This window comes from Littorina saxatilis, linkage group LG2, assembly GCF_037325665.1.
Source record: "Littorina saxatilis isolate snail1 linkage group LG2, US_GU_Lsax_2.0, whole genome shotgun sequence".
Taxonomy (NCBI): Eukaryota; Metazoa; Mollusca; class Gastropoda; order Littorinimorpha; family Littorinidae; genus Littorina; species Littorina saxatilis.
This window is the reverse complement of record NC_090246.1, coordinates 92,855,685-92,881,294: the sequence shown is the minus strand read 5'-3', so window position 1 is coordinate 92,881,294 and position 25,610 is coordinate 92,855,685. Positions and strand designations below refer to the sequence as shown.

Below are 25,610 nucleotides of genomic sequence, written 5' to 3'. Positions count from 1 at the left end.
GCTGCTGTTTTGACAGTAGTTTCGGCCTCCTGGGGGGGGAGATCGGAGGAGATGACGGGGTCTCTGAATTCCCTCCCCGCTGGGGTTGGGATGCGAATTGACCCCGTTCAGGGCGGTCCTGTGGGGGCAGGGGTTTCAGGCTTCGTGCCTACGACCACTGCTACTACGGTTCCCTCTGACGTCCGTGTGACTGGTGGCTGTCCCTCTTGAAACGCTCCGGCCGACTAGTTACTGGACGTGGAGGTGTTCGACAGAACGTGGTACTTCTGTCGAATGGTCAGGGCGACGGGAACATTGTTTCTGTTGCTCAGACCGACACCTCCGACCGGACCGTCTTGACCCCACGCCATTCCTTAGCGTCTGGTGTTCGGGTGACGGATGGTCCGGACCAAGGGTCCGGAACGTTCCAGGCTTACGGGTCGGGATCGAACCGGACCCACGGGTCCCGACTGGACTTGACCTCCGGGTTTGGTCCGGACGGGACCCATGGTACGGGACCGTACCGGACCTTAGGGTCCGGTGCGGGACAGTACCTCTGGCCCTTGCCGGACCCCCCGGACCTACGGGTCCGGATGGTACGGTACGGGACCAGTGTTTCGGTCGGGACCGGACCACCCGACCACCTCTGTTGGTCTGGGTGGTCTGGCACCGAACCGGAACACACCGGACCTACGGGTCCGGAGGGTACGGTACCGGACCAGTGGTCCGGTCGGGACCGGACCACTCGACCACCTCTGTTGGTCCGGGTGGTCTGGCACCGAACCGGACCATGCCGGACCTACGGGTCCGGATGGTACGGTATGTCCACGTCCGGACCGAGCCACCCGAACACTTCTGTGGGTACGGATGGTTCGGTACCGAACGGGACCTCCGGATGGTACGGGACCGGACCGAATCTACGGGTTCGGATGGTCCGGTACCGGACCACCCGACCACCTCTGTTGGTCCGGATGGTCTGTCACCGAACCGGACCATACCGGACCACCGGACCTACGGGTCCGGATGGTACGGTAGGTCCACGTCCGGACCGAACACTTCAGTGGGTACGGATGGTTCGGTGCCGTACGGGACCTCCGGATGGTATGGGACAGGACCGGAACACCGGACCACCCTACCGGATCGGTCCGGACCACCCGACCACCTCTGTTGGTCCGGATGGTCTGGCACCGAACCGGACCTACGGGTCCGGATGGTACGGTATGTCCACGTCCGGACCGAGCCACCCGAACACTTCTGTGGGTACGGGTGGTTCGGTGCCGAACGGGACCTCCGGATGGTGCGGGACCGGACCGGACCTACGGGTCCGGATGGTCCGGTGCTGGACCGGTGGTCCGGTCCGGACCGGACCACCCGACCACCTCTGTTGGTCCGGATGGTCTGGCACCGAACCGGACCATACCGGACTTACGGGTCCGGATGGTACGGTGTGTCCACGTCCGGACCGAGCCACCCGAACACTTCTGTGGGTACGGATGGTTCGGTACCGAACGGGACCTCCGGATGGTACGGGACCGGACCGGAACACCGGACCGGAACACCGGACCACCCTACCGGACCGGACCACCCGACCACCTCTGTTGGTCCGGATGGTCTGGCACCGAACCGGACCTACGGGTCCGGATGGTACGGTACGTACGTCCACGCCCGGACCGAACCACCCGAACACTTCTGTGCGTACGGATGGTTCGGTGCCGAACAGGACCTCCGGATGGTACCGGACCTACGGGTCCGGACCTACGGGTCCGGATGGTCCGGTGCGGGACCACCCGACCACCTCTGTTGGTCTGGATGGTCTGGCACCGAACCGGACCATACCGGACCACCGGACCTACGGGTCCGGATGGTACGGTATGTCCACGTCCGGACCTAACCACCCGAACACTTCGTTGGGTACGATGGTTCGGTGCTGAACGGGACCTCCGGATGGTACGGCACCGGACCGGACCACCCTACCGGACCGGATCGGCACCCCCGACCGGACCGGACCATTTCTTTTCTGATCAGACCCCATGGGTTCCTGTTCAGTCTATAAATGGCGGGGGTTCGTTGGCTGGGCTGACCCAACAGTCGCAGGGTTGTTGTTTTTCTCCCCCTTCGGCTGCTGGAGACATTTCGTCTTTGGGGCAGGGGTCTTCGCGGCCTCTTGCTTCTGTGGGCGTTTCTTCACAGCCTGCTTCATCGCTTTCGGCTCTTCCCCCTCAAGCTCCCTACACTCCTGCTTTTGAGGAGTTGTCGGGAAGTGAAGAGGAGAGTGAGTCGGAGGACGATAGGGAGGAGGATCAGGGTCGCCCTGAGGTTAACACTGAACCTCTACCCTTGCCGGTTTCTGATGGAACTTCCGAAGCTATGCTTCGTACTTTCCAACAGTACATGACAGACATCACGCGGCGTCTTGACGTCACGGATGCCTCTCTTAAGCGTCTGTCGTCTAGTGTTGACACACAGGACGTGGACCCGGGGTCTGAGGACGAGAGGCAGGAGGCTCGTCCTCGCACAGCTAGAAGGACGTTTGAACAGTTTCAGGACGTCCTTCCCTGAGACGCCCTCTCGTCCTTTGAGTCCGCTTCGGCCCGGGCGCGGGAGGCTCACGCCGCGTCTGCCGGCGGCTCGTTTTATGAACGATCCGGCCGCCGGCAATTCGCGTTCCACCCTAGTCTAAGTGCCACGGTGGAAGCGGCAGCACATCGCCTGAGGAGTACAGATTCACGTGCAAACGCGACCTATGTTCCTCGGGAGGACGCGGGTTCAGTGCCATGCTTTCCTTTGGGAGGCGCACCTCCACTGTTTCCTCGTGTCCAATCTGTTTCGTCCCTCCCTTTTCCCTTTGACTCTCGAACTCTCCCTTTCCAGACTTCGAGTGTTTAGGGTGGGGCTGACGGTGATGTGTTCGTTGGGGAGGTGCCTTCGGTCAAGAAGGTGGAACTGAGCTCTGCTTCGTTCCACAATCTTGAGGCCACCGTTTCGTCCACAGTCGAGGCCCAATCACAGGCCTTGACATGGATGAGCACGCTGTCCACACTGTTGGACCCTCCCAATCGGGCAGAGTCCGATTCCACTCGGGTCCTTGACACGGTTCGAGTGGATCGGGCTTTGCATGCCGTGCGATCGTGCGTGACGTCTGCGGCAGAATTGGCCATTGGAACACGGGTCCACTTTATTGGCCCTGTTCCGTGATCATTTTCTGCCTACTTCTATAGTGCCTCCGGATATGAGGAAGAGTCTGAGGAACACGTTTCCTCAGCCTTCTTCCCTCTTTCATCCGGACACTGTTCGTTCTGTGGTGGAGTCCACACGCCAGAGGAACACTGATTCTCTGATGGTTGGCCTCGCTGCTTCGGCGACGGCGGCGGGGAGTAAGAGAAGTGCTACAGTCACCTCCAGCTCCCAGCCTCAGAAGAAGAAGAAGAAGCCAGTTTCACTGCCTCCTTCTTCCTCCTCTTAGGCGCCTGTTGCGTTCCCAAGCAAGACGAAGGGTGCTCAGACAGGTAAGGGGAAGCAGCACCACCAGGGGGGGTGGTCGCAAGCCTGCGCCTGCCCGCCAGCAGAATTTTCAGTGAGTCCCGGCCCTACGTTGACGCCCCCTCAAGTTGCCCCTCTTTCGTCCGGCGGTTCCCTTTTTTCGGGCCCGCGGCATGTGGGGCAGACTGGTCTCCAACCAGTTTTTCTTGAGGGTGGTGTGGTCGGGGTTTTCTCTACCGCTGTCGTCACAACCTCCATTGTCCGCTCTACCTTGGACGTTCCCCCCTCCTCGAGAGCCTGCCAGATGGCAGGCTCTTCAGGACGAGGTGAACTCGTTGGTCGAGAAGAAGGCGGTCTACCCCCTTTCTCAGCCTTCTCTGGGGTTCTGCTCCCGCCTGTTCACCGTCCCCAAAAAGGACGGCCGGTTCAGGCCGGTGTTGGACCTCTCCACCTTGAACTTGTACCTTCACAGGTGCAAGTTCAAGATGGAAACCCCTTCGTCGGTCCGGTTGGCCATCCGGCCAAACGATTGGGCCATGTCTGGGACCTCCAGGATGCTTACTTCCACATCCTGGTGGCCCCGGGGTACCGACATCTGCTCCGGTTCGTTTGGGAGGGCACGGTGTTCGAGTTTCGGGCCCTCCCATTCGGCCTGTCCTTGGCCCCTCTGATTTTCAACGGGGACAACAACACCACATGCTTAGCTTACCTTCGCCACCAGGGGGGCACCAATTCTCGGTCCCTCTCCCTGTTGGCGGAGGAGATTCTGCTCTGGTGCCAGACCAATCAGGTCCGGATGTCAGTCCAGTTCGTTCCGGGGAAACTGAACGCCCTGGCCGACATTCTCAGTCGGGGCGATCAGGTTCTCTCCACAGAATGGACCATCGCTCACAACGTTCTACAGCGTCTGTGGGCAAGGTGGGACCGTCCTCTGATCGATCTGTTCGTAACTCGATTCAGCGCTCGGCTTCCCAGGTACGTCAGCCCCTTTCGAGACATGAATGCGTTCCACTTGGACGCATTCACTCTCTTGTGGAGGCTCCTCGATGCTTACGCCTATCCCCCGACATCTCTGATTCCGAGGGTGCTGGCAAAATATCTGCAGGAACGACCAAGACTGATTTTGGTCGCGCCTTACTGGCCAACAGCTCCGTGGTTTCCAGATCTTCGCGGTCTCACCCACGTAGACCCTCTACCTCTGGATCTGGACGGGGGAGGTCTGCTCCAGCCTCGATCATGCCTCCCTCATCCACGTCCAGAGAGTCTGTGCTTGACCGCATGGCTCTTGTGCGCTCCAAACTGCTTGCACTAGGATTGCACAAGAGTTCAGTAGAGTTTTCCTTGAACGCTAAGAGGCGATCAACTAATCAGCTCTACGACTTACGCTGGAGAGCTTGGGCCACCTTCGCCTTGTCCAAGGGGATAAAGCCGCTTTATCCCTCAACACAGGACTTGGCCAACTTCCTGGTGGAAGTGTATCAAAAGAAGAGTCTTTCTTCTAAGACTCTTCTTGGATACAGATCTGCCATCGCTTCCACGATTGCGGCCGCTACTGGTCGCAGAACTGAACACTTGATCAGGTCCTCCCTCATCGCTAATGTCCTTTCGGGTATTAGCAATGCAGCGGTGTCTAAACCTCTGGTTTCATTTCCCAAGGGGGATGTCTTTCTGGTCCTCAAACTCCTGCGTAGCAATGAGTTTGAACCCCTGGCAGGCATCAGTATCAAGTTGCTGATTTTTAAGACTAATTGTTCCTCATCGCTTTAGCCACTTGCCGTAGACTCAGTGGTATTCAAGCTTTGAGTGGCCTGGACTTTGACATTGAGTTCACCACACAGCAGTGGTTGCTAGCATGGTCACGTCAGTCTAAGGTATGTTTCTTGGGTATATTTTCTTTTACGGTAGTACTGTTCGAAAATTGCCTGGGTATCTTAATCCTTGGATTTAAGTGATTTTGATTAAGGAGTTTAATACTCTACATATCACCCTCACACCACTCTGGTATTCTGTGCAAGAATAGTACTGTCGAGGTAAGTGTTATATTGACTGTAAGGCTTCTTTTTAAGCCTACTGTCTATATGATACTTACCGAGACAGTACTATTAGAGTTTCCCTCCCGCCTCCCCTCTTGATATGTTATGGGCTTTTTGAGGGTCTGCAGCTCATAAAGAAAGAGGACGCGCCACCTACATCCTGTAAGGGGGAAGCACTCGGACAGTGCTTGGGATCCACGGTGGCGCATGGTTATGGGAGATAATTGTACCCACTCAGCGTTTTGTCCAATTTTTTCGGCCTATAATAGATAATGTGCAAGAATAGTACTGTCTCGGTAAGTATCATATAGACAGTAGGCTTAAAAAGAAGCCTTACAGATTGATTGATTGATTGACTAGTAATAGTTCGTCTGCTTTCGTTTTCACTCGATCTTTTATTTTCCCAAAATGTGTGTACTGTATTTGACGAAAAAAAAGGGGGTTGCATTTTTTTTTAAATAAGACAAGCTGCTGACGAAATGTATAGGCAACAATTTGGAAAAATCAAGTACTTTTCAATGACTATTTAACAAAACTCTATTTTCAAGCACTTTTCAAGGCCTGGAAAAGGTTATCCAATTTTCAAGGAGTTTTCCAGGGTTCAAGGACTCTGTACGAACCCTGTGTACTGTAATTCAAGATGTTTCTAGTGTTACTGCTGTTGAGTAAATCCTGAGAAAAAAAGAATCACTGACATTGACAAAATGTCACTAATCTATCAGCAGTATGTTTTTACAACTTCAACCTTTTTGTGTGAAAATAACAACCAGATTTTGTTTTTGTTCTCAAAATTCATTGATTGTGTTTCATGTAGTATAGTACCGCTCTCATGTAACTCCTGAAGAAAAATCAACGACATTTTTTAAACTAATCCATCAGCAATACACTTACCAAGTGACGGTGGAGCGGATGGGTTTCTTAATGTGCTTGCTGACCCACCAGTTATGCTCGTCTTCATAGTACGACACAGAGATCAGCCTTGCGCTACTGCCGACCGCAAACTTGTTCTCTGTACACAGCACACAAACACACACACATGAGAGTTGTATGAAATTACAAATGAAAAAGAGTGCGCTTTATCTAATACATATACAACCATTCCACCTCAACTCCTCTTCTACCTCCCTTTTTACATTTAATCAAGTTTTGACAAAATGTTTTAACATAGAGGGGGAATCGAAACGAGGGTCGTGGTGTATGTGTGTATGTGTGTGTAGAGCGATTCAGAGTAAACTACTGGACCGATCTTTATGAAATTTGACATGAGAGTTCCTGGGCATGATATCCCCAGACGTTTTCTTCATTTTTTCGATAAATGTCTTTGATGACGTCATATCCGGCTTTTTGTAAAAGTTGAGGCGGCACTGTCACACCCTCATTTTTTAATAAAATGAATTGAAATTTTGTCCAAGCAATGTTCGACGAAGGCCGGACTTTGGTATTGCATTTATAATTTTGGTCATTAAAATAAAAATCTGAAAATTGTAATTAAAATTATTGTTTTATAAAACGATCCAAAAACAATTTCATCTTATTTGTCATTATTTGCTGATTCCAAAGACATATAAATAGGTTATATTCGGATTAAAAACAAGCTTTGAAAATTAAAAATATAAAAATTATGATTAAAATTAAATTTCCGAAATCGATTTAAAGGTACAGTTTAGCTCACAGCCTTCGTTTTGCGTTGCAGCTGAGTGCATTTACAGTTCAAAAATACTCCTATGGTAGTAAAACAAACCCAAAACTACCCAACGACGACATCTGTGAAGCTCGACAGTTTCTTGTTCACGCGAGTGCATAAATTAACCTAGTTATTACGTGGTGTTTGGTCGGAGTTCGATTCAACCGAGTGATTCCGGCCTCCATTTTGTTTTACACAAACTCATGATGATGTCTGACATAGTTTGCTAGTGACATGTCTTTTTGTGCATGATGTGGTGATCTAACTGATATAAATTTAGATCCAAAAATAGGTCAAGACCAGCCGGGTCCGAGTACGAAATAAATTCGTAAAAAAATCGCAGTTCTTGACTCTTTGGGTGCAAGTCAATGAAACTTGGTAGTTCTTCTAACGGATAGCTGCCTGAGGTATGACTAAAAGCCCCAGGGGCTCCGTGCACCTGGATTTGACAAGTTCAGTACCTTTAAAAACAATTTCATCTTATTCCTTGTCGGTTCCTGATTCCAAAAACATACATATAGATATGATATGTTTGGATTAAAAACACGCTCAGAACAAGCGGTGGACAGATGATGCTACGAGTATACGGTCTTGCGGAAAAAATGCAGTGCGTTCAGTTTCATTCTGTGAGTTCGACTGAGCTTGACTAAATGTATTTTCGCCTTACGCGACTTGTTTTTTTTACTGTTCCTTGGGGGGAGGGGGTGGGGGGGGTGTGTGTGTGAGTGTGTGCGGGGCACTAAGTTCTACAAGTTAAAGCAATTTTTTTTTTAAAGATAAAGATTGCCTTTGTTTGTATTGGTAAGCCCCTTTTCTCTTATAAACGCACTGTCAACATTCATATTAATGTCTACTGCGTGAAATAAAAATCAATCATTTTCAGGTCTGAATACACAAGTGACCATTTACTGATTGAGATGCAATAATCATGTCCGTTCAATAGGGGCTCAACAGCACTCTGCATATCAAGATGACAAACACACCACTTTTGCACAGCAAATGACATCCTGGTTTGCTCCTTGAAATTACAGTGCATATTTTCCTCAAGTATTAATTACAATAAAGCACATGCAACACTATAAGCCTGAACGTCAGTTGACATTTCAAATGTACCTTGAGGCGACCACTGGACACAGGTAGCAGCACGGTTGATTCTCAGTATCACAAGATGGGGCTTCCACTTTCCATCCTGGAGCGTCCACACGTACGCATTACGATCCTGAAACAAGGCATCAGGAAGTGTAAGCATGTATTTGAACACATTGAGTTTCAAAAGAAACTTGCCCATTAATTTAATTTACCAATACTAAGTCAAGACAGTCCTGAAAGTGACTGCACCTGTGATTCTGAACAAAATTATCCAAACACACACACATACACAAATAAAAAGGAAATGGAAAACATCCTAATGGAAAAAAATTTAAAAGGGCAAAGCAATAATTGTGTTTTTGGAGTGAAAATAAATAAAAAGAGAACCAACATTATTCTATGTTGATTTTAAATCCAGATCACACTACTATGCATACTAAACGTGAAACCGCTGCCATCTCTAGATTGAACATATGTCTGTTACTAGCACTAGTAGACAAAATCCTACTTACAGCACCACACGTGACTATGCGGTTGGACTTGGGCGCCCAGTCAATGCCACTGACTCGCTGACCGTGCTCGTCAAGGGTCTCCGTCTCCTGCCACTTGCCACCACTCTTCTTGTAGATCTTCACCTCATGGTCATTCAGAGACAAAGCCATACCTGAAGGCACCCCATAAAAAAGCAGACATCAATCTCAAGGACAGTTACATAGATCTATAAACATTTCTGACCACAAATGCACGCAACTAGCTGTGATTTACTGTAGATGATTTTGCAAAATTGTCTTTGTCCGTTAGAAAACAATGAAGATTACCAAAGAAAACTAATAGTGATAATTTCAGTCCACACAGCTTCAATGTCTAAATTAAAAATCTTTTTCAAAATAATTTATACCCAAAGTTGTTCAATTGCTTGCTGTCCAAGAGGTTTCCAACTTGAAATACCTTCAAATATGTACACTGTGCATGTATGATTTGATATGCACACATAGACCACAATCAGAACTGCCATCACAACCAGGAGCATCATCAAACAAAGACAAATATGAGGCAGACAAAGAACGTATCTTCTGGTTTCATGTCTGAATGCTTACCATTCTTGTCCCCACTGACTGCATGGCAAGTCACGGGCTTGATCCCAAAGTTATGTTTTTCAGACATCGTTCTGTAAGTCAAAAAGATGATGTATCATCAAAATCCATCAATACCATATTATTACTATACATTTAAAAAAAAAAAAACTAATTCTAATAAATGTGCCAGAGTGACAAGTGAGAAGTTAATTACTTAAACAACACTGTTTAACAGACTGACAATGCTTAACAAATTAGTAAATATGGTGGAAGACCTTCATTTCTAAAAAAAAAAATTAAAAAAAAAATGGCCTGGATATTCTCATCAGACAGTTAATGAGTTATTTACTCAAACATTACGATTTTGCAGGCCCCTTTTCAGCATTGTAATTTTTATCTGTGTGCCACATGATACACTTGTTCAATATGCGGATACCTCAGCATGGACCTGGGATGGTTGCAAGTTTATGAATCTTCACCATCTGCACTCACAGTCACAAAAAAACAAACTAAATAAAACCGAATGCCTTATAATGTACAGATAGATTCACTGTTTTAAAATACAAGACCAATTTTTAATGTAGGGTTTTTGATGTTATTTTTAGTATCAGATCATTCACGATTTACAGGCGCAGTTGCCTAGTGGACAAGATATTGGCCTCATAAACGGAAGGTCGTAAGTTCAAATCCCGGCTGCGGGGTTAAGGGTGGAGATTTTTCGGAGCTCCCAGCCCCAGGTCAATTAACTTATGTGCAGACCTGCTTGTGCCTTATCCCCCTTCCTGTGTACATGCAAGCACAAGACCAAGTGCGCACGAAAAAGATCCGGTAATCCACGTCAGAGTTCGGTGGGTTATAGAAACACAAAAATAACCAGCATGCTTCCCCTGAAAGCGGCCTATGGCTGCCTGAATTGCGAGGTAAAAACAATCTAAGTACACGTAAAACCCACTCGTGCAAAACCATGAGTGAACATGGAAGTTTCAGCCCATAAACGAAGAAGAAGAAGAACAGCTAAATAAGTTGACTATTCTGTCATATTATATTATGTATGATATTACTACTACTGAATACTACCCAAGAATATGACGGTCTGAATAACGGAGTCAGACTGAGTAAGATGAATGCCTAATGAACTTCTAATTTCTATTTCTCTCATGGGGGAAGAAGAAAGTAATTTGGAAAAAAATACTCCAACAACTTATACACTGCACTGAAGTATTTAGTAAGAGTATGAAGGTGTGATTTTGAATACTTGAAGTGAATCTGAATTAATAACAAAGACAGATCCATCCCGACACATCAACAAGAAATCTGAAAGATCTCCCAGCTCTATCTAGCAAATCAGGCCAATTAACATACATAAAAGCTAATGGGACAGAACAAGGAAGTCTTCCTCAGTCTAGTCTTCGCATGACTCAGTCTCAGGCAACCGGCAGGGGCGTATCACACTTGCGAAAGTTACGATTGCTGGAAATGCAACACAATCTGGGCTTATAAAACAATCTCTTTTTCGCAGAACGAAACCATATATTCAGTACAATACCTGTAAATGTCTTGTTTCGAGAAAATTCAGGAGTTATCGGCAGAAATTCGCGGACTATGGTCAGTCTACACGAATCTCCACAACTTCAAGGCGGAAGTGGCAGACGCTCTTTTGCTAGTTGACAGCAGCGTTTCCGGTGTATGACGCGGAATCCTGACGCGAACCTAATCACACGCCGAATAAATAGCTACAGCGTAGGGGAAGGGCTCCTAATATGGACCACTTTTTATATTTAGTCAAGTTTTGACTAAATATTTTAACATCGAGGAGGAATCGAAACGAGGGTCGTGGTGTATGTGCGTGTGTGCGTGTGTGTGTGTGTGTAGAGCGATTCAGACTAAACTACTGGACCGATCTTTATGAAATTTGACATGAGAGTTCCTGGGTATGAAATCCCCGAACGTTTTTTTCATTTTTTTGATAAATGTCTTTGATGACGTCATATCCGGCTTTTCGTGAAAGTTGAGGCGGCACTGTCACGCCCTCATTTTTCAACCAAATTGGTTGAAATTTTGGTCAAGTACTCTTCAACGAAGCCCGGGGTTCGGTATTGCATTTCAGCTTGGTGGCTTAAAAATTAATTAATGACTTTGGTCATTAAAAATCGGAAAATTGTAAAAAAAAATAAAAATTTATAAAACGATCCAAATTTACATTTATCTTATTCTCCATCATTTGCTGATTCCAAAAACATATAAATATGTTATATTCGGATTAAAAACAAGCTCTGAAAATTAAATATATAAAAATTATTATCAAATTTTTTTTTTCGAAATCAATTTAAAAACACTTTCATCTTATTCCTTGTCGGTTCCTGATTCCAAAAATATATAGATATGATATGTTTGGATTAAAAACACGCTCAGAAAGTTAAAACGAAGAGAGGTACAGAAAAGCGTGCTATCCTTCTCAGCGCAACGAATACCCCGCTCTTCTTGTCAATTCCACGTGCACTGCCTTTGCCACGGGCGGTGGAGTGACGATGCTACGAGTATACGGTCTTGCTGCGTTGCGTTGCGTTCAGTTTCATTCTGTGAGTTCGACAGCTACTTGACTAAATATTGTATTTTCGCCTTACGCGACTTGTTGTTTCATGCTGATAACTAGCTTGTTTTCTTGCGAAGAAGTTTCATTTTGTGTTTGGTAGTCCTTCTCTCTTAGGTTCAGTAACCGTTAGGCCTAATTAGAGTGAAATAGCTTTGATAGACATTCAGCAAAAATTAAATACAGAAAAAATCACAAATGGTCCATATTAGGAGCCTGGGCGCCTAATATGGACCAGTGAAGCGGCCTTCACGAATCACTGTAAAAAGCCCCCTATACTTCAAAATAACATGATACAACTTCGTGTACAAGTCAGACTAATTCAAATATGCTTTAGATTTATCTGTTTCGGGTTGATGAGAGCATTATTTGAAGCACACCAGGAAACTAAAGAAGCTTAATCAAAAACAATAAGTGCAATTATCAACTTCCACGAAAAGAAGACTTTTTGTTATATTTTTTTTTTAAATCTCGAGGGCTAGTTATAGGTTATTTCCAGCAAGCTTCTTAATGAATTAATGAAAATAGCTTCAGCTTTTATTTTCTTCGATTTGTTGAAGGTGGTCCATATTAGGGGACTCGCACATACTTTGAGATTATGCTATTATTTTTTGTTTGCAGTAGAAACTCGGGGTCAACACTGCTAAAATGTAACAAATACAGTCTTCGCTATTATATATGATATAGAGAGAATACTACATGGCTTGCTGTATCGTACCAGATTTCTTCTTCTTCTTCTTCCCGTGGGGTCCGGATCCAATTTCTTGTTTTTTCACGAATTGTTTTTTTTAAATATTGAACTGCGAGCGAAAGCGAGCTGTTCACTATTTGAAAACAGGGCCGGACTACCGGGGGGGTTATGGGGGTTGCGCAACCCCCCCCCTAGCCTAAACATGTACCTCACTTATTTAAAACATTTTTTATTATTGTTTATTTTATGCCGTTTCATGCAAGGAGCGACCATTTTGCTATCTCAGAATATGACCTACCCATCAGCTTCAGGGGGCTTCGCCCCCTGACCCCCACTGGCAACCCCCCCCTCCTCTTAGCCTAGTCCGGCCCTGGAAAAAGCAATGAGTGTAAATCTGGTACGACACAGCAAGCCATGTAGTATTCTGTTTATCCTACATACTGTACTTACGTGTATTTTACTGAAAATTTCCTGCATTCGAGGCAGCTAAATTGAAGACGCTTGTTTTGGAACCTCGATCTCTTCTAAAGCCTCGTGCAATCTATTACGTCAAAGCAAAGAAACGTCACTCTGAAAGTGTGGCGTGACGTGTTAGTTATACAAATTCATCGAGGGTAATTAGCGAGCGCAATTTTTGTTTCTATAATGACGTTTGTCTCGGTGACTTTGGCATCATAAGCAGTGGAAAAACAGGTCCCTGCCAGACTTGCTTGACATGACCTCATTTACATGATATACACACGTGTGATTTGAACGATTATTATCTCACGGGTGTCTCTCTCACGTATGTAGGATAAATATATATATGCATTTTTGTGTGATAACAGCTTTGATTGGCTGTGGACAGAAACGAATCAATTTTAGGCGTCAAATTTAGAGTGAATGCTGCCAAAAGTGAAAAAAAGATAAAAAGCCTAACGGTTTTGAGGTTTGTGTTTCTGCAACAGTTTTGACATGTGCAAGTTATCCAGAGAGGGCGAATACAGCGAATGAAATTGTTTTGAGAGGTCTAGCGCCGTTAGTTTGTCAGAACATGAGGTGGTCCATTTTAGGCAGTGGTCCATATTAGGCAACTTTCCCCTATTGAGATCAATGCCAAGTTAGGTAGTTCGAAAACACAACATAGACGTACACGACACGACACGACACGCATAACTCAGTTGCAGTCATAGTGTTACAGCTTTCATTACATTTTGAATTTAATGAAAGAGGTAACATGCAAGTTATGTAGGTCGAAAACACAAGGCTTTTCTTGTCGTCAGCATCCGTCGGTCCCGTGGGGCCATGGATCTCTGCGCCTGGGAGGATTGTTCAGTTCAAGATGCACGGGAACAGCGCCTGCTATGGCTGAAACTGTGTAGACCGATGCGTGAGTCTCTGCCCGCAGCGACCACATTAACATTTTGTGACAGTGTGTGGTGTTAATTCATTGCTGTTCGTTTCTTTGGCTTTGAGCCTTTTCACTTCCGAGGCTAGTTGAAGCTTCTCTTCTCCCTTGGCTAAGCCTCTCTTCAGCTCGAGCCTCTAGCGTGCTCGGTCTTGTCCGCAGAATGGAAGACGGCAGGATCCCCAAAGAGAGCGCATGCAGGGACGCCCCCAACTTCGATACAGAGATGTCTGCAAAAGAGACATGAAGACCCTCGACCGGCTGGAGATTAACGGTTGGGAACACCTTGCCCAAGACCGAGCCCGCTGGAGGTTTGAGCTGAAGACAGGCTTCAACTAGCCTCGGAAGTGAAAAGGCTCAAACACACGCACACTTACACACACGCACGCGCACACACACTTACACACACGCACGCACGCACGTACGCGCGCTCACACACATACACACACGCACGCACGCGCGCATACACACACACGCAAGCACGCACACACACACTGACACACACACACGCAAGCACGCACGCACACGCGCTCAAACACACACACACACACACACACACACACGCAAATATATATATGCATACAACAGACCAACAACGGTGAAAACATATTGTGCAATTACAAATCACATTTATTCACACACAATTAGGCACAGCTTGTACTGGATTGAACACTGACTTTTTTCCACTGACAAAGACACAGTCACGCTAAAAGAAGACTCATTAGACGCATGCGTGTAACTATCAAGTTCGTGACAAAGCATCACTCGAACACTGACACTGAATTACAAAGAACATTGCAGCAGCTAAACAATGTAAGGAGACATTCTCATACCGACACGCTTCAGCTGCTGACACTGTACAATACAACACAACCAACCCCATCCCACAAAGACACAGCTGGATTGTCTAAATTGAGATCAGAATGCATTCTTCATTTTGAGTACTCACACGAACACACACACACACACACACACACACACACACACACACACACACACACACACACACACACACACACACGGATCTTTTTCATTTGCAACCTGTGAGTAAAATATTCATGCAGCTGAATTGCTAAATTAAATAAGACGATTGTCTGAAGTTAGATCAGAACTCTGTCTTCATTTTCAGTCTGGTCTGCTGTAATCAACACTTACACCGCTCTGCGTTTGTCAGGGGCATGTCAACATCAGCCTTAAAAACAAACACACACATAAACAAATCAAAACAACAACACAACAAACTTTTGCACAGGTCATGCTAATTTTCCGTTGATGAAGACCGGCCTAAACCAAGGCCTTAGCGGCAGAGTATCGCACGATCACTCCTTTAGGTAACCTACTGATCATGAACAGAAGGTCTGACATTTTGTCTGTCTGTCTGTCTATCTCTCGCCTCTCTCTCTCTCTCTCTCTCTCTCTCTCTCTCTCTCTCTCTCTCTCTCTCTCTCTCTCTCTCTCTCTCTCTCTCTCTCTCTCTCTCTCTCTCTCTCTCTCTCTCTCTCTCTCACTCACGCTATGCGTGCCAGCCAGTGTAACTGTCAGCCTGCTTTTCTGTCTACCTGCCCGTCCGTCTGGCTGGATGTCTGTCTCTGTCCTACCTTCCCAACCCCCCCCCCCCCACCCCTTCCCCTCTCTCTCCCTCTCAAAATAGTGTCCGATGGCACTTTTCTTAGCTGGAGGAGACAAGAAAAATCATGGTACAGTTGACACAAAAACATACAAATGATATTGTCAGATCACACAAATACATTCTCAAAATACACCTAAGCTTTATTATGTTAATGTCTTGATCAACATGTTCCACTTGTTATTTCGGAATTCGGTTCCCGTCTTTGTGAACATCATATTTTAGACTACCACGAAGTCCTGAGTCAAGTTAGACAGGTCAACTCAGTAATGTAGAAGAGACGTCAATGCCTCGAAACGGATCTTCGCCACTTTAATAGTAATATAGTGTCCATATTGCAGCACAGAATGCTGAGTATATTCCATCATTCTGGGCTGTTGCTCCGTATAACCACTGTAAAGTAAATTCATTAGGTCGCTGCTCTGTATGTAAGAGTGCACCGACTCCTCATTGAATCAACATTTTTTTGATAACATTTTCAGTGCAGAAGCCACAGAAGTAAATGTTCACCCAAAGATCTATATATACAGCAGTCCACACTGGAGAGGGAGAGTCACACAACAAAGAAAGCAGCTACCAATCTATATACATCAGTCCACACAGGGGGGAGAGTCACACAACAAAGAAAGCAGCTACCAATCTATATACATCAGTCCACACAGGGGGGAGAGGGAGAGTCACACAACAAAGAAAGCAGCTACCAATCTATATACAGCAGTCCACACAGGGGGGAGAGGGAGAGTCACACAACAAAGAAAGCAGCTACCAATCTATATACATCAGTCCACACAGGAGGGAGAGTCACACAACAAAGAAAGCAGCTACCAATCTATATACATCAGTCCACACAGGAGGGAGAGTCACACAACAAAGAAAGCAGCTACCAATCTATATACAGCAGTCCACACAGGGGGGAGAGGGAGAGAGTCACACAACAAAGAAAGCAGCTACCAATCTATGGGCGGACGGAGCTCTGTGCATCTCGCTGTTAGGAGTAAAATCTACACCAAGAAATGAGAGGATTGGCTTACACTTCCTATGTCTGGTTTTCAAACGAAAGTTAATCATTGTCCACGTCCAAATGCCGCAGGAATCAGATGGATAAAAGACTTAACTTTAGTCTGCTATTCCATATGAAATGGAGTTTTATGGTAAAGTTCAATGACTGAGCGGTAAAACTTACACTTTTGGGTCCAAATTTGCAACTCTAATTGTTGTTGTTGTTGCTGTTGTTGTTGTCGTAGTAAGAGTTGTTGTCGTTGTTGTTGTTGTTCTTCTTCTTGTTGATGTTGGTGGTCACTTTGCAAAGGAATAAGCTCCTACGGTTTGTCGCCGAATGAGCCTAATGGTGACTGAAATAATAGTTTAGAACTGACAGATATATCCTGGCTAATGTAGAATCCCTAAAGTCCTACGTTGTGTGGTACTTTATTCAGTCTTCTTCTTCCTGCACACAATGTGACGGTAGACCATCAAACCAGCGTACAACACGCCAGCAAGCAGCACAAGAAAAGCCACGGCCAGGAAACCTATGACATCGAAGATGAGAAACTCGTTCATGGTCAGGTCCTGGCCGGCAGAACGCATATAGGCACCTCCGTACTTCATGACGTGGTCCAACCAGCGTGCCGCCACTTCTACGGGCACGTGGAACTGCTGCCGAAACAGACGTGAGGCAGCCGTGATGGCTTGCTTGTATCGTGGCTGGCGGGCGACCTTCATGATGGCCGCCGTCATTTCCGCTGCCGTGCTCGTGCGCAGGTCGATCACTTCCGCAAGACCTTTGACGCGCATGCGCTCGGCGTTGTAAGGTTGGTCGTAGAAGAGAGGGGTGGCGACGACAGGCACGGCGTGGTAGAGAGCCTCGTACTGCCCGTTCTTACCGCAATGACTGACGAACACCTTGGTGTTGGGATGACCCAACAGATCGTTCTGCGGTAACCACGTGGACGTCATGATCTTGCTGGGGTTGGGCGAGGTGAGGTTGGACCTGAAGATGACCTTCATGGGCAGGCTTTCAAACACCTCGAACAGCTTGTCGCTGATGTCAGTGGGAAGACCCAGCACGTACTTGCCGAAGGACACCAACACCACTCCCTCCAGGGCGTCGTCCATGAAGGAATTGAACTCTTTGGGTAAGGGGCCAGCAGGACCTTTCACGGTGCCTCCGATGAACTTGACGTTGGGCAGGCTGGGCTTGGGGTAGTCCAAGATGTGGTCCATCTCCACCAGCCACATCTCCGCCCTGGCGATCAGCATGTCGACGGGAATGCTCGGCTTCTCCGGAGCGAATCTCGCCACAGCGTCCTCGTAGGCGTCTTTGTAGTTCCAGCAGTGCTTGAGAAACACCAGCGTGTTCTTCACTCGCTGGAAGAAGGTCATGTGGTCGCTGTACGGAAAGACAGGCAGCGGAGTGACGGCTGGGGAGAAAGGCACTCTCTGCGCTATGGGGTCGTAGGAAGACCCCACGAAGGCGAAAGGCACGCCCAGCTTGTAAGGCAGGATCACCAGCATGTACACCAGAGACAGGTTGTCGATGACGACAAAGTCCGGCTTGATGTGCTGCAAGGTTTTGAAGAAGGTGTGGTTCTTCAGTATCCTCTCGCAGTGCTCCTTCATGATCGTCTCCAGCTCGTCGTAGTTGTCCGACATGCCCTTGAAGTACCTTTCGGGCAGCCTGGGCATGGTCCGGTCCTCGATGTCAAAGGGCGTGTCGTACAGCACAACGTTGAGATCAGATGTGTCCAGCTTGCCTCGATCTGCCAAGATGGCCGGAACGATCGTCCACACCTCGTGACCCAGTTTCATAAGAGCACGTGCAACGTTGCCGTGGTAGTCGATGTGGTTCTCGAAGGGCATAGGCAGCATGATGACTCGCTTGGCCTGCACTGTGCTCATGCCCATGCCGGTAAGAGTGATGAGGACTGCTGCAAGCCATGGTGGCAAGGCTGGCGAATGTTTTGTTGCCATTGTAGTCGATGTGTTGTTCTGTTGTTTCGTCAGTGTCACAACATCCTTGTCATAGCAGTGGAAAGTTCGGTGAAGCCCTTTGAACTGCTAACACCCTGGAAACAGAATCAACAGAATTTTGTATTTCACAGAAACAAAGCTAAAGGGGGTCAGGAAGGGGTGGGTCGGGGAGGGGGCGACTGGGGGCGGGTATGGGTCTTTGTCAAATATTTTTCTTTGAGTCATGAAAACAAAATACACATGACACAAAGCAAACAAAAATATCGGTCATTTTTGCTTTTCAGGGCAGCTCAGTTAAACGATACATACATAAAAATAAGGAAATAACAAATAAAATCAAAACGGAAGGCGCAGGGGGACCTTTTAGTTTTACATTTCTAGCAGAAAACGTTATGTTTTACATTGGAGTACTTTAAGCCTCATCGTTGGAGGAGATACGTGACAGTTTATCTGTGTGTGTTGTGCTTTTGATGTCACCCAACAATACCTAACAACTCTTTATCACATTGTCCAACGGGTCAGTGACACAAATGTCGATAGTGATACTACAGGGAGATAAACGGCCCTATATATATCATGGGTGGGAGCCCAAAATGTTGCCAGGACTGAACATTTTTGGAAGGCCGGGGTCCAGGGGCCGCTACGGCTCCGGCGGGGTGCAGGGGCAGCGCCCTTGCTGGGGGGTCTAGGGCGCGCCGAAAATGCGTCCCCCAGCCGAAAATGAATGTTAGCATTTTATGGAGGGTTTAGGTGGCCTCTACCGGCACGGTTGGCCTAGTAGTAAGGCGTCCGCCCCGTGATCGGGAGGTCGTGGGTTCGAACCCCGGCCGGGTCATACTAAGACTTTAAAATTGGCAATCAAGTGGCTGCTCCGCCTGGCGTCTGGCATTATGGGGTTAGTGCTAGGACTGGTTGGTCCGGTGTCAGAATAATGTGACTGGGTGAGACATGAAGCCTGTGCTGCGACTTCTGTCTTGTGTGTGGCGCACGTTATATGTCAAAACAGCACCGCCCTGATATGGCCCTTCGTGGTCGGCTGGGCGTTAAGCAAACAAACAAACAAACAAACAAAAGGTGGCCTCTCACAAACAAGCTTTTTGGGGATGCATAATATATAAATCTTGTAAACTTGAAGGTATTTGTAACTGACCAGCTGAAAATGAATTTTAGCATTTCATGAAGGGCTATTTGAGCCTCTTTATTACCGAAAACAGCAAACAAACAAAACAAAAATGGAGGGGGGGGGGGGGGGGAGGATGAATGCACAAAATCAAAAACCTTTATACTTGAAGATGTTTGGTTGTATCACTCTTGCTTGGGGGTATATATATAAAAAAGGTTGCCAAAATTCTTCCTGGGACGGAAATCCGTCTGTGATGGAAGAAATCCCACCCCTGTAATATGTTTAACAAGATGTTCGCTTGTATCACGCTCCCATTGTCTGTTTTCGATCGAAACACACGATAACAGAAGCTTTGAGAATAAAACTTGCCTCATGCAATGCAGCAGTCAAACTAATGTGTAATAAAGAAAAAGAAGAGAGAGAGAAAGTGAGAGACAAAGACAGAGAGAGAGACAGAGAAAGAGAGCGTGTGTGAGAGAGAGAGAGAGAGAGAGAGAGAGAGAGAGAGAGAGAGAGAGAGAGAGAGAGAGAGAGAGAGAATTGAACTTTATTGAACTTTATTTAACAAGGATTAAGATTTAAGGCTACGCCTTTTCTTACAATCTGTCCTTGGGACGCACAGACACACAATGATAAAATTAAAAAATTTAAAATTAAAAAGTTAAAAAGAGAGAGAGAGAGAGAGAGAAACACACAGACAGACAGACAGACAGACGGACAGACAGACAGGAACCAAGACGCAGAGAGACACACAGAGACAGAGAGGCGAGACAGAGAGAGGGGAGTTGAGAGGCAATCAGCCCCCAAATCATCTTGTCGATATATATACTCAATTAACCAGTGGTAAAAAATAAGCGCGTGTTCGTGGTGGATTAATTACTCACCATGTCTCAGGGGTCAACAAACACTAATATGCTAAAAATAACTAATTACTAGGCGACTTTGTGCGTGCTGGCAAAAGAATGTGAGATAGTCATGTGCCATTGTAACTGAATTCATGAAGAGTTTGCATGACAACTGAGGCATGCAGCTGCTTCTCGCTTTTATGGTCTATAGCTGCCCATAGCTACATACTAATAGTAAGTAATATAGTATCCTTGTCTATGTAGAGTAAGTATAAGTTTTATGTATCAGACTACACAATGGCCCTACTCTCGGTTGCATTCTATGTATTTCACACATGTATAATGAATGTAACAATGAAGAGATTTCTCGGCTGACATAACCTCGACAACATCTGTGGTCATGCATTACGTTTAAAATTGTGATTGCAATTTATACATACGCCCGACAGTGATCGTTCTGGTTGTAGTATGTTCTACATTGGATTTCGGAGCATGGAGTGAGCACACACACACACACACACACACACACACACATATATATATATATATATATATATATCCCATGACCTCCCTTCTTTGTCTCTGTTACTTCAGTATGGGTATATATGTTGTATTTTTATAGCTCAATAAATACATCATGGACTCCAAAAAATATATGATAGTGCAGATTCCGATTTGGGCAAAGGACTACTTTCCTCCCGACCTTTGACCTCGCGCCGAACAATGTGACACATTTGTATGAAGTTCTAAAATCGTATTGCACGGCTCAGAAAACCATATCAGTTGCACGCAAAAATGAATCTCAGAACTGATCTGATGTATGAGATGCAATAAGCAAAAGTTTCTTTCATTATGAAAGCAATGCAGGTCGAAAAAAACGAACATTCAACTTACAAGATAACCAGATGCTAGCGAACCAAAACAAAAACACGAGTACCCTCCCCTTGCATCGTTAGCAGACGACTTTTGAGAATCTGTCGGTAGTGTGTTTTGGTGTGCGCCTTCAGCTATCAAACATCGGCTGTTTCACGTGTTTTGCGAGCAAGTCTACTCTTTTGCCTGGCTCTGCAGTAAGTCCACATATTTTTCCGTAATCCAGTCATATTCCTTCAAAATGCAATCAATCGGCGGTGACAGACGTGTCGGTCGCGTTTTCTTCACACCCATACCAGTTTAAGTTCATCCATGCAAACACACTCGCAAAACAGTTTATCACGTAGATACATTTCAAATAGGGAGCAAATGGTTAAATCTAAACCTACATATTTGTTCCCTAAAATTTGCTTCTCTGTCAATAAGCCTAATTACACACGTTCGAGAAAAACAACGTGGAATCGATTCTGAATCGAGTAAGCCAAATGGGTCCCAAACCCGTTTCGCCCGTTCTGCCGACCTGAAACGCAAAACAAAAGAATTGTGCGCTTCAACTAAATTAATTTCTATTCGACTTCATTACTTTCTTGCAACTTATGAACCTTTACTTAAAGCTTTTAAATGGTCTGAAAGTAGTGTTACCGCGTACTTATCGATGCACTCATTCGTTTTATTTTTTCAGCGACGGTCACTTAGTTTAAGGTTGCAAAAGGGCTAAGTCTCGCTGGCAACAGTTTTACCCTGCACAGATCGCAACAGTGCCGCTAGTAGTCTACACTTTGTGTTTGATGGTAGAATGGGATATACAGATTACAACACTCGTGGTTTTTTATATGGCTTGTATTTCAGTCAAGACCCAGCGGGAATATCAATCGAGAGCCACTCGCCAGAGGCTCGTGTCTCCCGATGATATTCATCCGCTGGGTCTTGACTGAAATACAAGCCATATAAAAAACCACTCGTGTTGTAACCTATACATATATATATATATATATATATATATATATATATGTAGAGGTTACATGCCGAGTCTCAGTGATTATCAAAAATAATGGTCGAAGTTAGCGGATCATGAAAAATGCGAGCTTTAGCGAGCTTTTTCATGACCGCGAACTGAGACCATTATTTTTGATAATCACTGAGACGAGGTGTGTAACCTCTTTATTCCTCCTTTCTTCAGTTATTCAAAGAAAAGAGGAGTTTTTTTGCGAAAGTTTGATCGAATCCTATTCTCTCAACCAGTCAACCTGCGCAGGCGATCGATTAATGCGCGGTTGTATAGTTCCGTGCAAATCATTCCATTCTGTTAACACTTCTTGTCAGTTTTCCTATTTTAGGCTAAAATCAAGTACACAGATATGCTGTTATTCTGCTGTGGCGGCAAAGGCAGATATTGTGTGTTCTGTATATGTTTTGGTATCGCTTAGGGTAATGTTTTTTCGTCAAATGGGACTAGCAGACGAACTTTTGCACCCGTGTTCCAACGTTAAAAACTGTATGAAGTTCAGTTTTCCGGGGAAAATAGTGTATGAAACCCCTTTATGTTGTTTAAATTGATGAGATGTGTGCATTTGGTTGCGTGTGATCTGTTTATTAAATGAAATATTGTTGAAAACTGACCGTCGGATTGCAGTCTGTTGTCGAAGGAACTGAGTGAAAAGAAGGGGAACTACTCTTGTCGCTAGACAAAGTATGAGTTACTTGCCTTGGGAAATTGCTTGTGATGAACGGCTTCAGCCGGCACGGCAGATGAGATTCAGAAAACAACCGAACTCATGGATTTTATATGGAGATTCATGTGTTCAGGCCTGTAGTTGTTAATTTAAATGCGGTATGTTTGTATTGTTTGCTCCAGAGATGTATACTTCGTACATTAGAGCGTTCTGAACTTTTCAGTCGCAAAAAGTAGTACCGAAACAGAACAACCTCTCAACCCATTGCACTATCGAGGATTCAGGCTGTTGCTGGGTCGTTATTTGTTTGGTTGCTGGGTCATTATCGAAAAATAACTACCCCTACAAGTTTACAGAGGTAAAGAAGCAGAGGGGGGAATAAATATATATATATATATATATATATATATATATATATATATATTCACTGAGGCAAACACACACACACACATTCGCGCACACACACACGTACACACACACACGCACGCACGCACGCACACACACACACACACACACACACACACACACGCGCGCGCACGCACACACACTCTCACACATACTCACTGAGGCAAACACACGCACATTCGCGCGCGCACAAACACACACACACACACCCACAGAAACACACACACACACACACACACACTGAAACACACAGAGCCTCGAACAACAACACAACTCATCATATTGAACAGCCAACAGATTTTACCATCGGTGGCTACAGATTACTCACCTGAAAAGTCCAATAACCGATGCAAGCTACTCCATAATAACAGGAATCCTCAACAGCAGAATGACAAACCAAACACACCCGCTTCGATCTCAGTCCCACACAGCGAACAAAATCAAATACGGTACACCTTTCTTTCACCTGTGTGTCGGCACATTCGACACAAGACTCGAGCTCAACTCGATCAGTACTACAGGTGTGTCAGTTCAACTCTCACACAACATTCTATTTCCTCTTCAGTGTGTGATTTGTTAAACAGCCTTAATCATTACCGTCACGCTGTGGTCATGTAGTGCTGTGTAATCTGTAGTGGGTAGGCTAATCCGTTCCACGCCAGGCTGTTTCCGTGTGTCACACACCTATTCACCAAAACACAGCAATTTTTCAGCGTTACACTTATTCATTGATCTCAACGCTGCGTAGTTTCATCCTTTTGACGACCATCACAAAGTGTATTCATTTTTCTGCTTTCTCAAGGTGTAATGGTTGAAACAGTCCACCCGATTTTACGACGACATAATTATAGTGGTTGCAGTTTCAGTCCACGGAAAAAAACTACCCAGCCGTCTGCTTTTGTGTCAAAATGCCGGCCAAAGCGTGCACGCTCACGTCGTCTTGCCTTTAAGCTACCTGTGTAACCAGTGTGTTCTTCGCCTGAGTACACGCAAGTACCCGTATTGAGTGTACACGGGGTGTTGTCAATGCGTCGCGCAGGATTGACCCATAGGCGCACGAAAAATATTTTCTCCTCACAATTGACACGATTAAAATGACCTCAGCTAAACCTCAGCTAATAAATATTTGAACAAGCAGCGTTGAATATTTGGAGCAAAATAAGAGAAGTGTATGAAGAAACTAAATTATGTACATTTTGTAATTACGTTGATTATGTTGAACACTTTGTTTTTTTTAACTGTAAGAAGTTGAGATTTTTTGGGAAAAATGTTGGTCATTATATTTTTAGGAACACAGGATTAAATGTGCACCTCTCAGAACACAAAGTTTTGTTTGGTTATCAACCCAGTAATAAAAGCCAAAATAATAAGGTAATTAATCACATTATTATGATTGCAAAAATGTGTAAGAGTAAATATAAATATGGTGATAGATACGATTTGACAATTATATTGGAAAATGAAATGTATATGAGAAGATTGTGAGTATTTTATAAGTCGAGATGAATTGAAGTAATATGTGATGTTTGTGAATGAATATACGAGGGGGTTGGGACTGAGCAAAAGATAAGTGTATGAGTGTGTGCGTGAGTGACCGAGTGTGTGTGTGTATTAGTGTGTGTGTGTGTGTGTGTGTGTGTGTGTGTGTGTGTGTGTGTGTGTGTGTGTGTTAGTGTGTGTGTGTGTGTGTGTGTATGTGTGTGTGTGAGTGTGTGTTATTTTCATGCACTGTACTCTACAGAATGCCACTACATATTTTTCCTACATCTATCTAGCCCATTGATTCAGATAAGCGAAAAGCGATACGATTGAAGGGTTTCCGATATACATTATAATATGCTAATTCCCGTTCTACTAGTTTTAAAACGCAGAGCGTTTATCTAAACATAAGCGTTGGCCATAATAACTTATCGCTTGCCAAACAGCACCTTTCAGACGAAGAGCACATGCAAAAAATGGACGTGTTTTAAACTCCTAAAAAAACCCTGCTCATATCTGTTCGATTGCGACTCCTTTTAACATTATAAGATAAGACCTTAAACTTTAATTCCACAATCGGTTTCAGAAGAGTATTTTCATTGCACA

At 45.5% G+C, this 25,610-nt stretch overlaps 2 protein-coding genes across 4 annotated transcripts in view; both read right to left on the bottom strand.

Moving 5' to 3' along the window:
• Positions 1-11,046, bottom strand: part of LOC138960185 (actin-related protein 2/3 complex subunit 1A-like) — a 29,013-nt gene extending 17,967 nt beyond the window's left edge. The window contains exons 1-5 of the mRNA XM_070331960.1: positions 10,888-11,046; positions 9,363-9,433; positions 8,778-8,929; positions 8,290-8,395; positions 6,384-6,501 (exon numbers count right to left, since the gene is read on the bottom strand). Of these exons, the coding sequence (XP_070188061.1) occupies positions 6,384-6,501; positions 8,290-8,395; positions 8,778-8,929; positions 9,363-9,429 (443 nt within the window). The 5' untranslated portion in view covers positions 9,430-9,433; positions 10,888-11,046. The remainder of the gene's footprint in view (positions 1-6,383; positions 6,502-8,289; positions 8,396-8,777; positions 8,930-9,362; positions 9,434-10,887) is intronic.
• A 3,572-nt stretch (positions 11,047-14,618) lies between these two features.
• LOC138960184 (UDP-glucuronosyltransferase 2A1-like) lies at positions 14,619-24,633 on the bottom strand. 3 transcript variants are annotated; one of them, XR_011453905.1, is made up of 3 exons: positions 23,854-24,633; positions 16,521-18,701; positions 14,619-16,154 (listed from the first exon to the last, which is right to left on the bottom strand). XR_011453905.1 is itself a non-coding variant. In XM_070331958.1 (2 exons), exon 2 carries the CDS (start codon positions 18,604-18,606, stop codon positions 17,065-17,067), a length of 1,542 nt encoding a protein of 513 aa, XP_070188059.1. In that variant the 5' UTR covers positions 18,607-18,701; positions 23,854-24,633; the 3' UTR covers positions 14,619-17,064. The 3 variants fall into 3 exon arrangements, 2 of the variants coding, with proteins under 2 accessions (XP_070188059.1, XP_070188060.1); XM_070331958.1 differs by having other exon boundaries at positions 14,619-18,701; XM_070331959.1 differs by having other exon boundaries at positions 14,619-18,701; positions 24,123-24,184.
• Between the last annotated feature and the right edge of the window lie 977 nt (positions 24,634-25,610).